Source organism: Aquila chrysaetos, chromosome 19, assembly GCF_900496995.4.
Source record: "Aquila chrysaetos chrysaetos chromosome 19, bAquChr1.4, whole genome shotgun sequence".
Classification (NCBI taxonomy): domain Eukaryota; kingdom Metazoa; phylum Chordata; class Aves; order Accipitriformes; family Accipitridae; genus Aquila; species Aquila chrysaetos.
In genome coordinates, this window is record NC_044022.1 from 191,379 (window position 1) to 204,575 (window position 13,197).

General features: G+C 38.7%; 1 protein-coding gene across 1 annotated transcript in view; it reads right to left on the reverse strand.

The window, feature by feature from the left end:
• Window positions 1-204: 204 nt before the first annotated feature.
• The window catches only part of FREM2 (FRAS1 related extracellular matrix 2), a 142,925-nt gene continuing 129,932 nt past the window's right edge, over window positions 205-13,197 (reverse strand). Inside the window, exons 17-24 of the mRNA XM_030042908.1 lie at window positions 11,983-12,175; window positions 9,619-9,723; window positions 8,323-8,450; window positions 8,093-8,227; window positions 5,162-5,288; window positions 3,581-3,768; window positions 2,515-2,661; window positions 205-836 (exon numbers count right to left, since the gene is read on the reverse strand). Of these exons, the coding sequence (XP_029898768.1) occupies window positions 324-836; window positions 2,515-2,661; window positions 3,581-3,768; window positions 5,162-5,288; window positions 8,093-8,227; window positions 8,323-8,450; window positions 9,619-9,723; window positions 11,983-12,175 (1,536 nt within the window). The 3' untranslated portion in view covers window positions 205-323. The remainder of the gene's footprint in view (window positions 837-2,514; window positions 2,662-3,580; window positions 3,769-5,161; window positions 5,289-8,092; window positions 8,228-8,322; window positions 8,451-9,618; window positions 9,724-11,982; window positions 12,176-13,197) is intronic.

Here is a 13,197-nt window from a genome sequence, read left to right on the forward strand (position 1 = left end):
TTCTGCTTTTTTTAATGTCAGAAAATACAAAACCAAACCAAAAATCTCTCCCTTACAATGCAGTTCCTTGAATTGCTGCTTAAGATTGGTGTGTGATATAGGGACATCAGGATTACCTTTCGTGCTAAGTGGGAGATTTGATATGGATTCTTCTATTGTTGATAATGGCAGCAAGACTTCAGGATAAAAAATTTCAAGTACACCTAGAAGCATATGAACTCTTTATTCCTCATGAGTCACCATGACCTGCTGCTAACAAAGTGCAGTTCAAGTTTTTTTTGAGGCACTCTGGAGACTCTGGCTTGAATCCTGCAGTCTTGGAATCAAACCTCTGAGCTGTCACTGTTGTAATTATATTGTAGCATCATTGGTTCATTGCTGCCCGACTCCTTTGTGGCTTCCTTCTTCTCAGAACTTTGTTTCCATTTTAGCAGCAAAATGATGATTGCAATTAAGCAGATGGCAAGGAAAATGGCAGCAGCTCCACCAATGATTGTGACTATGCTGACCCCTGCACTTTGGTTATTCAGTTCCCTGGGGAGAATGCCGTTGACTGCAACCTCCCTTTGAGGAACGTGTTTCTTGCCGGTGCGATCTAGTGCTATGTGCTGTATGTTTGTTCCTCGGTTGTTTTCTACTCCAATGTCTTTTGCAAGTTCTGGGTCCTGCTCGACTCCCCTCTTCTGACGTCTTTGTGTGGATGCTCCTTGGCTCCCACCACTAAAGAGTGAGTGGTACTGGTGCTCCACACTTCTTTTGCCGATTCCTCGGTTAGCATTCTCTTTTGAACGTACAGTGTAGATTGTATGGACATACCACTCCCTACCCAAAGACACCTAGAAAGACAAAATTTTTGTATTTAAACACAAACATACAGAATCTGGACAGCATTATACACAGACGAAATCAGTCACTGTTCTGAACTGATTTCCTGGACACGTACTTTCAAAATCATGCACAGATAACCCCTCACTATGTGCCAATGTGCACCAGAGGAGTCATGTTTTCAGCCAAAATTTTAATAGGGGGTTGTCTCCATTCCTCTCCATGTCCAGACTCTACGCCTATCAGGTGCAGATGAAGAAGCATAGCCTTGGCATTTTTTTGGTACTGTTGGTACCAAAGGCCATACAAAGAACCTCAGATGTAGACAAACCACAGAAGAGGATCTTCCAGGCCTAACTTGCCAGCTGACCACGCCTTGGCTGTGGCTCTATTTCCATCTTAACATAAGAAAACAATTTTGTACTGTGAGGATGGTTGAACATTGGAATGGGAAGGCTGTGGAGTCTCCATCCTTGGAGATATTAAAAATCCAACTGGACATGGTCCTTGGCAATGTGCTCTAGGTGACCCTGCTTTGAGCCTGTCTGTTGGAACAGACAATCTCCAGACGTCCTTGACAACCTCATCCATTCTGTGATTACATGATTCCCTGCAGTCTGTATGAGATGATGCTATCTTTCTTGAATTTGTCTTGTCTTTTCTGGATACATAATAAATTTGGCCTCTACAAGGTCCAGTAGGATTGCCTGAATACTGTCTTAAAGCTACTAGCTGATAATTTCAGTGGTTGCAGCCAAGTTCTGTTATTGTAAGAAATAACACATTTTCTATTTTACTCTTGTTTTTCCAAGTCTTTCTCAGGTTATACTGTTGTTTCTTCATATTTTCATTCTTTTGACAGAATGAGGACCAAAATCACTGTATTATTGGAAATGGATTCTTCATATAACAAATGAGGTTTCATTTTCATGGGGGCAGATTATGAAACCCTTTTTATACTGGTAAGTAGGCTGTTCTCTTAAATATTCCATTGCTTACAATGGGACCTTTAATACTGAAGTGGCCAGGAGTAGGGTTAAACTCTCCTCAATATTTTTTCTACTAATTTATACATTTGAGTTTTGCATGTACTTTTGCAAATACTAAAGAGAAAAATAATGAAGAGACAACTCCTGACTGGGTTATATAGATCAAAGGGATGAATGCACAGAGCTGAAGGATTAGATTTAATTAAGTAGTTGCACCCTTTAGTTGTCAATTTCTAGGCTTTCCAGGGCTCAGATGCTTCACAACGTGCAAGTTTGCAAGGAAAGAATTGCACAGAAAATTCTGAGTATCAACTAGACTTTGATGAAGTTCACTATAAAAGCTTATGATTCTTTTATTTTCTTGTCTTTGACAAGTGAGATGGGAAGCAATAAAACAATGCTGTGTAACAAGAAACTTATCAAGTTCTTAGAAGAAATGCAGAAGAATAATTTGTATAATTTCTGGTTAGACTGTGGAATTAAGCGAGAGAAAAGCATAGTATCCCTACCAAAATATTTTAATAAGTGCTCCAAATTTTATATCTAGAAATTTTAAGCATTTAAAATCCTGTTTGACTGTCACTGGAATCAGAATAAATCTTTCTATTGGCTTCAATATGACTTACTGTTAACAACACTTCTTGTGCAAGTGTTTCTTTCTTGGTTCAGTACTCTTGCTGAAAAGTTACAGAAATCATACCTGAAATAGAGGATTTGAGTCTACTTTAAATCCATCAGAGCCTGGCTGTTTAACTAACGGAATTGCTTCAGGATCATCTATTGCAAGTTTTGCATTAAAAAGCACATTTCCAAAGCTTGTGGCTTGTGTCTCCGGCTGAGCTTTGTCCTACATGGTCATGGAGGGAAAAAAAGTTTGTAAAACACAGATTCATTTATTCTAGGAAAAACAGTTCTAATAGTTACATGCAATGTATAAATTTTTTAATTTACACATGCTATTTTATGCAATCCAGTGTAATATCAAGGGAAAAGACATGAGAAGCAGTTGTGGTCGCATCTGACTTGTATTAACTTCTATTTAATCTCTTGTCTGAAGACTTTTTTGTTGAAATACAAGGAGGAAACACCACAGAACAACCATAGGTACATTTCTAAAATAAAAAAGATACATAAATGTGGTCTGAAATAAAAGTAAGAAGTCTGTTTCCCAGTTTAAAGAAGCTACCTTTTGTTTCTATTAACAGACATTCATATAAATTAGTTTAGATAATTAGATAATCATCTTACTTAAAGTTAACTCTCTAAAAGTTGGGCATCAGGTCTGTAGTCATCTAGGCTTACTCTATAATTATTTTCAGAACGGAAATAATCTCAGATATTCTAAGCCAGCTTTAGAGGTATCTCTCTTTCCCTATTGACTACAGAGGCAACCTGGATGACTAACTTTACATTATACACTAAATTTTGGATGGCTAAAGATGAAACAAATTCCAGTCCTTAACTTGCATGTCTCCTAAGATTCCCTCTATGGTCAATGGATATAGACAATGCAGAGAAAAAACCTATCTTGGGATTCTAACTTAGGTCAAACTCTAAATGATGAGAGTCTCCAGAAAGATTAACAATAGAACCAGGAGGGAGAAAGTTAAGATACTGCCTTCATCAGTTCAAGTTAGCCTGCAGCCTGAGTCACAAATACGGTGCTGTCGAGAACATTTTAAAGAACAGTTGGTTTTGGGCAAAAAAGAAATTAGAAAAAAAATTTAAAATATATATGTGCATCGTCCCAGAATTAGAACACTTACCACAATCTTAAACCTGTACAGAAGGGATGGAGAATCAGCAAGGCACCCATATTCAGTGTTGGATGGATTATATTTGGGTACATATCCATCAGCTCCTGTGCATAGGAAAACCTTCTCGATGCTACAGTAGAAGGAATCACCCAAATTCTGCACTGGATCCACCATCACCCGACCATATATGATATCACCTGTAAACAGTTCACATAGTTCACATCCTATTACACTGGAACATTTAGCACAGTACTGAGGCTGAGTTAATAAGCCTAGTCAAGAAGCTTAGTGCTGTGTAATGTGACTATATCCAAAGACACCTGGCTATCCAGCTTCCTCTGTAGGGCTTGTCAAAGGCCGTGATCAGAGTGCACACTCTTCCATGAGCTCTGGGCCACATGATAGCAGCAGGAGGCCGTCTGCTGTTGCTATAACCTGAACCAGTTCAGGGGCGGCTTTAATTCTGGGCTACACTGGGCTCTTCATTCAAAAAGTGACTTAAAGAAACATTATGTACTCCTCTGCACCAGACCAGGGTGTAGGTTTTGGCCTTCTGACAATGTACTTTGTTGAAGAGATGTTCTTTTTTATGTCAGCAGAATCCTTTTCAGGCTGCATAAGAGTTTACTTATACTTGGTCAGACTGGCATACCGTACAAGTGAAGTGAACATTATGAAAAGTCACAGACACATTTTCTGAGACTTGGCTCCCTACTGTGTAATTGCATTTCAGCTGCCTGATAATGTTTAAGATAAGACATGCTTACCAGGCCTGTACAAATAACCTGGGCCATTTCTATGCAGGCAAGAAAAGTATACTGTGTGCAGTGGTCAGATACATATGACAGAAAGTGGTTAGGAAGGTTAGGAATCTGGAGCAGGAAAGGAGAAATGTTGCGTTGCTTTTACAATGATTTGGAGCAACTGTAGACTTTGAGACAGAGAGACCAGGTACCTGCTGTTCAAGAGACTGTGCAAGTACATCACAAAAGACAGTCGTGTATTCGAGGTGTTGGCACTCTAATAAACAGGCAAAAGAGGCACATGAGGAAAGCAGAGGAATGAAGTGACTGCTTAGGTCCCCTGACAGATGTATCAATTGAATCAATCTTCCCACCCCAGCCTACTCAGTAGAGGACAGGGGGAAGGAAGAAAGCCTTGATGCTATGCAAGCATAGTAGCCAAAACACTGGCACGTTATCAACACTGTTTTAGCCACAGATGCAAAGCACAGCACCATAGTGGCTGCTATTAAGAAAGTTAACTCCATCCCAGCCAGACCCAGTACACTCACCCACAAGAAAAAGACTGTGTAATATTCACTTATCAAGTGGGAATGTTCTTAACATCAGCCAATGTTTATAAAGTGCTCAGCTTATGAGAAATGGCACCAGTACTGTAACCCTCAGATATAAGAGTTTCAGTGCAGATTGGCCAACAGTTCTGATGTAAACTGCCAGGTAGGAAAGGCAAATGCAAAAGAACACAAGCAGCAAGCCCAAACCATTACTCCTCTCTTGTTTTGACTGAAACGGGATCCTGATAGCGTGGAACACATATTAAAAGTGCATGATCTGTGCATGATTATACCTTCTGAGAAAGCAACATCACTTTCTTGCCCAAAGCCCATTGAGCCATCAGATAGCCACAGTGTCTTTTTGGAGAGGAGGAACATCTGGGTGTTCAAGCTGAACTCAGCAGCCACTGGGTCACTGACCTAAAACACAACAGCATAAGGCTCTTCAACAAGTATTCTTCAATGACTCTTAAAACACAGCATGACCTTCTCCCAATGTACATTATTTATCAGCTCTACACATCTACATGCAATAACACAGTTTAACCAAAAAGATTTCTTTGTACTAGACATATATTGCTATGTATTTTACATGCATACCACCTTTGGGTTATCTGCCTCTGTGATATTTGATCTTTTACATGCATACCACCTTTGGGTTATCTGCCTCTGTGATATTTGATAGTATTCTAGGTTAGTTTCTTCCTACATTTTTCCAAATCCCATCCAAGGAGGTGCCCAGGGCAATTTATGTGTGGGGGTAATGTGAGGAAAATATTTCCTCAATAACTTGTCTCCCTCTGACACACCACTGCCTGTTTTCTCTATCCCATTTTCAATCTTACACCCAAGTCCCACCTCTGCTTCTGATCCTCTGCCAATTATTTGAAAGTACACATTGTTGAGGATTTATTTGCAAGTATCAGTTCTTCTGACATGCTGCAGGCATATCAAATCATGCATGTGAAAACACACCAAACCATTTGAACACCCTTTCATGCTAATATTTATTTTTATATATTTGACACATTTATCTATGGTTCCTCCATGATTACATTACAAGAATAAAATAAATCAACACTATCAGCAGCAGGTTCTCATTGGGCCATATAACATAAGTTAGAAGCCAAAGTATACAGGGACATGGCATAACAAAAGGGAAAGAATAGAGTGAACAGAAGAATTGGGGAAAGCCCAAAGTTCAAAAAGATGCACTGTACCTGAGGAAACAATGTGGAACATACATTCAAAAAAAAAAAAAAAAAAAAAAGAGGCAGCCACTAAACAAATAAAAAAATGCTAACATACATACGTTTATTTATGTGTTATGCATGTGGAAAGGAAGGAAGGAAGGAAAACAGAAAAGAAAACATTCTTGCTGGCTCATGGACAAGGGGCTGATGGAATGAGATATAACAATATCAACAGAAAGTACTGCTGCAAGTTATACAGCTGACACATTTATTCTTCTTCAAATCCCTTTTTTCACAATAGAGTCCTAAAACTATCAAAGCAACAGGATTTGGCAAGAAGAATGTAGAGCTGAAATATTTTTATAAACCCACTGCTACTCTTCAGAAGGAGGAACCCTACCCCCATAACCTTTTCACAGAAATAATAATTAAAAATATAATTTCCATTCCATTTCCTGAATTCCTTTTACTATGAGTATCTCAAGAAAAAGAGCTGGTCTTGGTTTGAAAATTGCTGGTGACAGGGGACTAACTGGCCACAGTCCTTGGTGATTTTGACACTGTTGCAATTTTGCACCTTATCCCTAGTGACACCTATAGTATGCATTTATTTATTGCAAGGCAGTTCTTAAGTCTTAGTCATAGTTCTTAGTCATAGGTTTCTTCCAGGTAAGAGTTAGGTGTCTCCCTAGGCTACTTTGCCCATTTTGCAATGATTTTTGCAGCTCTCTTGAATTTTCTTCGAACTATCAACATCTTCTTGTTTATACTGGAACCAGACATAAGGTGTGGTTTAGCATTGGTGTGAATTGCTTTAGAGTTCCTAGAAGCAGATTAGAAATGCCAGACAAAAACTGAAATGCTGAACTAGTATAAATTCCTCTCACCCCCCCCCCCCCCCCATTTCAAACTTTTTCAAAATGTTTTGCTGGTTAAGTCTGAGAAGGCAGGTTTCATGTCAGATCATGTATAATTTCTCTGCTTCACCAGGACTTGATGCCATATCAGGAATCATCTGTTCTTCCATAGCTGGCATAATGCCAAATGAAAGCATGAAGACTGCATGCATTCCCTTGTGTACTCTGGCTAATTCAACAGAAAAGTGATTATGTATCCCTGACTGTTCCTGATTGGATTTATACTGTAAGATGGTTTAATAGCATACATCTATACTATTAATGAGCATGAAACCACAGCCACACTGTTCCACTATTAGTTGTACTGGCTCCAAATAACAGAAATGATGTAACTTCCTCCTTACGCGTCCCAAGGTCACGCTAGCCCTTTTGATAACACTGTGAACTGGCAGTTTATGTTCTGTTAACTATCCAACATGACCATCAGATTTTTTTCAGTCAGTGCTTTCTACAGCAGTCCATTTCTCCATATTTTGTTCTCTGCTACAGAGCTTTACCTTTGTGAAAGGTATGCTGTTTGCCTGTTCCCATGTTACCATATGATCCATATTGCCATGGGTGGGATTTGTGTCACTCACTTTCATGAGTCTTAAAGCTAAGCATTTTACCAATGTTGGCTATCTACACTTCCTCTATAGTCAATGAAGGAAGTCCTACCTTAGGACTAAATGTGGAGGTCCCACTTTTGATACAAGACACCTAGCTCTGATCTTTGTGTCAGATGAAAACCTTCTGATAATAGTTTTATATTTTCCTAATTATCTGATAAAACTATGTCATACCAAAGCCAACAGACAAGTAAAGAATTCCCAAAGGTTATTTCACATCACAGTAACTATCCCCTAAACCAATGTCAATGAGCTTCCTATTGGCTATCAAAGATTGGCCCTGCACTGAGGACAAAAAACATTTGTGCTCCTACATTAGCCTTTCCCATTTGGGTAAAACTGGTTAAATAGCATGACAGGAGTATGTGCTGTCCCATCAGTTTAGGAATTGGTTTGTTCACAAGCAAGTAAATTCAGTTTCTAGTGCTATCATTATGAGACCAACAAAGGCAATTTGGGAATCAAACTAAAATGGAAACATGATGAAGGTATCATTGGGCTGGTACCTGCTGGAATCGGATATCCAGATCAAATGTGATTGGCTCTCTAGGATTGCAGATAACTGGTAGGCTGTACTCCTGATGTGGAGCAGTGGTACAAGCTATCAGCTTCACAGTGTACATTCCAGAATAATCTCGAACCTGAAGAGAGAGAGAGAGAGAGAGAAAGCTCTTCCACCAACATCCTAACTAACAGGCTGGGGCAACAAAAGACACCGTGAAGGCTGAGGTTTTACCGCAAAATCTGAAACAAAGCTCCACTGCTGTACTGGCTGGTTGTACGTTGGCTCGCTTCGGATGAGGCTGAGGCTAAATGTCAGGCCCGGGTGATCAGCTGACATAACCATGGAAGTCAGAGATGAAGCTAGAAACATGCCAAGAGACAGATTTGTCACCTTTAGTGTTTCACTGCAAACTCTCAGACCCTGAAAAACATTCCCAATAATTCATAAACCATAATGCCATAGTTGATGTTAATAACTTTACAGGGCACTGGGTTTTATTAACTGAAACTGACAAAATCAATTACAGTCGACACAGCTGGGCCTCCTTGATTCGTGTTCAAGTGTCTATTAAAACAGTTGCTTTTGGGCTACACAACCAGAACTGTATGAAGATTAAATTTGACAGACAGGCAAAACAGTGAGAGTGGAATGGCAAAGATCTATAAGCCCTCCTGTTTTAAACTTGGAATGTCAGCCCAGGGAACAAAAAATAACATCTCTTAGCAATGTAACTGTTTTGGCTCTGCCTGATAGGCAAAACCTAACACTCTAGAGGACAGCTGAGAAAAAGTAAAAGCACCATGAAGGAGTTTTATGTGTTAATAAAACTGACTTAAACTAAAAGAGATTTCTTAAAATTATTTTTTCCCTTCTCATTATTGTTCAGCAGATTTAATATAGTTAAATAATCTTTTCCATGGCCAGCATTAATGCTCAGATTTATGTCTGTAGACAGAGTCTTACACCTGTGATTATTCTGAACAAAGGCAGTGGGTTTTAAACAGATTAAATTGCAGGATCAGGTTCTCAGCAATGACTAATTGAATGGCAGTGAGAATGTTTTATTAACAGATTGATGCAATGCTCATACAAGACCTTTTGTGGCTATCTGAAAAAGACCTAAATAACCTAGAAAGGCTTCAAGTTGGGAAAGACATTTTAATGCTATCTAAATTCCTAGAGCAATGTAAGTAAGTAGCTGATCACAGCTTTTGGATTAAAAACGTATATTTATAGATCCTTAGTGGACAGAATGGCCTAGATCTTCATCTTTCATAAATCAGGCTCTTGATCAAGTGGAACTATCTGCTTTCCATCAGATTCATGCATATTTCATTACATTTGACAATCTGAATACAGTCATCAATGACAAGTAAGAAATCCCAAGTAAGGGAAAAATCCTTATCTGAAGAGCATGGTACATAAAAAATTCAGATCTCAGTAGCAGAATAAGAAAAATGAACACTATAAAATTTGGGAGGAGTGTCTTTGTTTTTGTAGTACTGCTAAAGTGTAGATTAAGCTTACCAGGATGGGACATCACAAACAGACCATGAAACCGGGCTTCAGTCTTGAAGTTGACAACTAAGCGCCCCTCTTCACTAATACGCATGCTGGTTGGGTACAGGGAACCTGGCAGCAGAAGCCAATTCACAAGATTTATTCCACTTGCAGATGACAAATAAATCACACTCCTGTGAAACACCAACCCCATTCTTTCATTTCCCATTGTCATGTCAGTTGTTTGGGAGGGGGCCTGCTGGTACCTTTTGGGTTGATTCAAGATTCTTCTCCAACATGGATTTACACAGTGGGGCCTAGAGTTTTCACAATGCTTCAGCTTTCCAAAGCACATACAGAAATTCCCTGCAAAGTCATGGTTTTACATGTTACATGGACTCACACAGCTGCTCTAGTAGGCTGAGGAAAGTCCACAGCACAGTCTGTGCTTGTGTTCAGGCAATAGCATTGTCAGCTGCCAGGGGGTTCTATAGACCAAAGAATACTTTTGTTTTCACTAGGTATTCAAGCTGACTCCTACCAATGAAAGCTGCTTCAGAGATACTCTTTATCAGTGCCTCCCTATCTATTGTCCCAAGGCAGCACCCACCAGCACTTAGTTGTAGCAGTTGGTTGTGGCTTCCACAGGAATCTGTTTGAGGGTGCTTGAATCTGTGAAACTCATTCTGACAGGCTTTGCATTGCTGGTGATTTCTGGCATGAATCTGGCCCAAAACATGGGCCTAATGTTTCCTAATTTCAGGTTACAATGTCTTGTTTATACGTCAGAAGTGGTTTATTGCTGTAGCTTGCAGCCACATCCCTTTTTCTCCAGAGCTCTGCAGAGCTTCAGAGTTCAGGTGTTTCCTCCAGTGCTCCCTTACAGAGAGCCAGTGATGTGCCACCTTTCTGCTTGCCAGGAGCAAGAAGGAAACAGGAATGTTCCTCCATGAATGTGTCAGAAACCTAACACACTCACCAATGTGAATGTATATCACCCACACAAAATCACCTGTACCAACCATATTTATTGGCACATTATAAATAGACATGTATGGTTGAATTATGGCTTTAGAAGACCTTGACTGCTTTACAGTTTTTCACAGAATTTATGTAGAACAATTATATGCATCCAGAGGCATGGAAATAAACTGGAAACTAGTTAAGCCCTCCCTGCCCCCAAAAAACCCAGCTGCTAATTGTGCAAGGCTGTGGAGTGAGAAAATACTGAGCTACCAATGTTCAGCATCTCCAAAGACCTGGCCATCAGCTTCTTAAACAGAGAAATAAAAAATTAAAGCATCAAAGACAGGAAAATGGTGGCATAGATATGCCACATAACTGCTGAGACTGAGAATTAGATCTGGTTGTTATCTGGTGACTAGTACATCATACGATTTGTGGCATGTGGCTTATTCTTTAGGCATGGCATGACGTGCTTCATTCTTCATGCACTGTAGATTCCCCTTGCCACTCCTCATTTCCTGCTCTTAACAGGAGAACAGAAATTGCATAGCAATGACTTCTGTACTTCATATACAGAGCTTTCAGAAACAAAAAATGGTTTTATGTTCACTGGAGTCCTGAAATTGTGTAACTGTACATACATAATTATAGCTGGTGCCTGTATTCTACCTTAGGTTGAGATAGATATGGAACACCTGAAGCTTAATGCTGGGAAATAGTAAGTAAATTTGGATAAATAGAACAAAGCAGCATATAGGTGTAACTATTTATTTTAATCTTTCACAGACATCTGTATGTCACTATTTTTAAAAAAATAAATTAACTTTTTGCAAAGATAAATTCTGTAGTGCTGGAGTTTGATTTGTTGACTAACTATAGTCACAAACATTTATTGACAGTATCTATTGCATTTAAACAGTTCACTACTCTAACACATAGGACAGGTTATTATACCCATTGTATATTTCTGTATCTTTTGAATATTTCACAATGTTTTTAAAACATCAAAAGATTCTGAAACTGTACATTCATGGGCAGAAAAAAATGTTATCACGGAAAAGTTTCAGATTTTTTTAATTAAAGTGAAAACATCTTGTGTGGTAACAGAATATGAATACATAGTGAACCTTGAGGTTCTGAGCAGAAATAAATGTGTTATTTTTTGCACATGTGCTTAAAACATAACAAGACAATTATTCTTCTTTGCAATAAAAGAACTGATGTCAGCTTTACATGGTTTTCATAAACACCCCAGCAGAGAACTGTGAGTGCTAGGAAATGACAGATTGTTTGCAACTGATAATAAATGATGTACTATTTTTTTTTTTTTTAGTATTAGAATGATTGAAAAAATCATCCTACTGTGTGCAAATTATACTCTTAGTAACAGAACATGAGTTCGATGCAAAGAAATCCAACACCCACCTTGGAGCTCTGCTTCAGGTGGGCTACCGATTCCATCCTTCCACAGGATGGCAGTGTCATACACAAAAGTCAGCCGGAGCTCTGACTGTAGGTCGAAATGCTGCCAGCCTCCTACACCCACCGGAGAGTGGAAAACATAAGAGACGTACAAGGGGACTCTCAGCGTGACATAGGACTGTACTAGGTTGAGAACCTATAAAAAGGAAAATTATTTATTTAGGTTAGTGGTCATGAAAAGAAGAATTGCACAGGTAATCCGAATGCAAGGGAAAGAGAAGACAGAATTTGAAATAAATACTGTGACTGAATCAAATTCTCTCACTTTGCAAATTTCAGATGAAATACAAAACAGCACATTTCAATGGATTTCAGCTAAGCTTACATCCCCTCAAGTTCCACTTTTGTATTTCAAACTGAGAATGTGTTCTGATAAAATATAAACCCCTCAATTTTGACTCATCATTTTTGTTTAGGTTTTTTAAGTACATAAACAACATGGCTACAAATTAAGGCTTTAGAAATCTTTCAAATAAATTTGCATTTGCTCTATCCTTGTGCCTTAACTAACTCCTTTGCTTACATTCTTATGTTATTGTCCTCTAAGAAGCTCTTCCGGAAGACCCTGAATTTGCTCAGATATCATTGCAAGACTGAGTCCTTGGCCTGTACTTACTCATCTCTGGAACTATTTCTTCCTTTGTGCACGGATAGTAGCTAACATACTGCATGTAAACACACAAATCATACTGTTTATCACTGTGTGGAAGAACTAAAAGTAATATGAAAGTTGATATAGATTTAAAAATAGACCCTTTATGCATATATTGTACAAAACAACAGCTGAATTATTATCAGAGAATTACATATTCTTTATATATATTTTGATGGAAAAAGGCAAGAAGAACAGTGTCTGTAAACTGTCACCTCTTAAGATAGCTCTTACATGATACATGGATCCAAACCTTTTGGAAGAGACTTTACATTTATGTTTTGTTACAAATACTTTTTCATTCACATCTCTCTGATTAGAAATGTGCAAACCAGATCCTTTTAGAACATTCTGGATTTTCTTAGAAAGACATGGAAGGAAAGGCATTGAGATCATCTCCCAGTGGGAAACTTTTCAAAGGCATAAGTGGTGTTGAACTCTCATTTACTTCTAATAGAAACTCCATATGTAAATTTGTACATCTGAACATTGCCCTGGAGTGATTA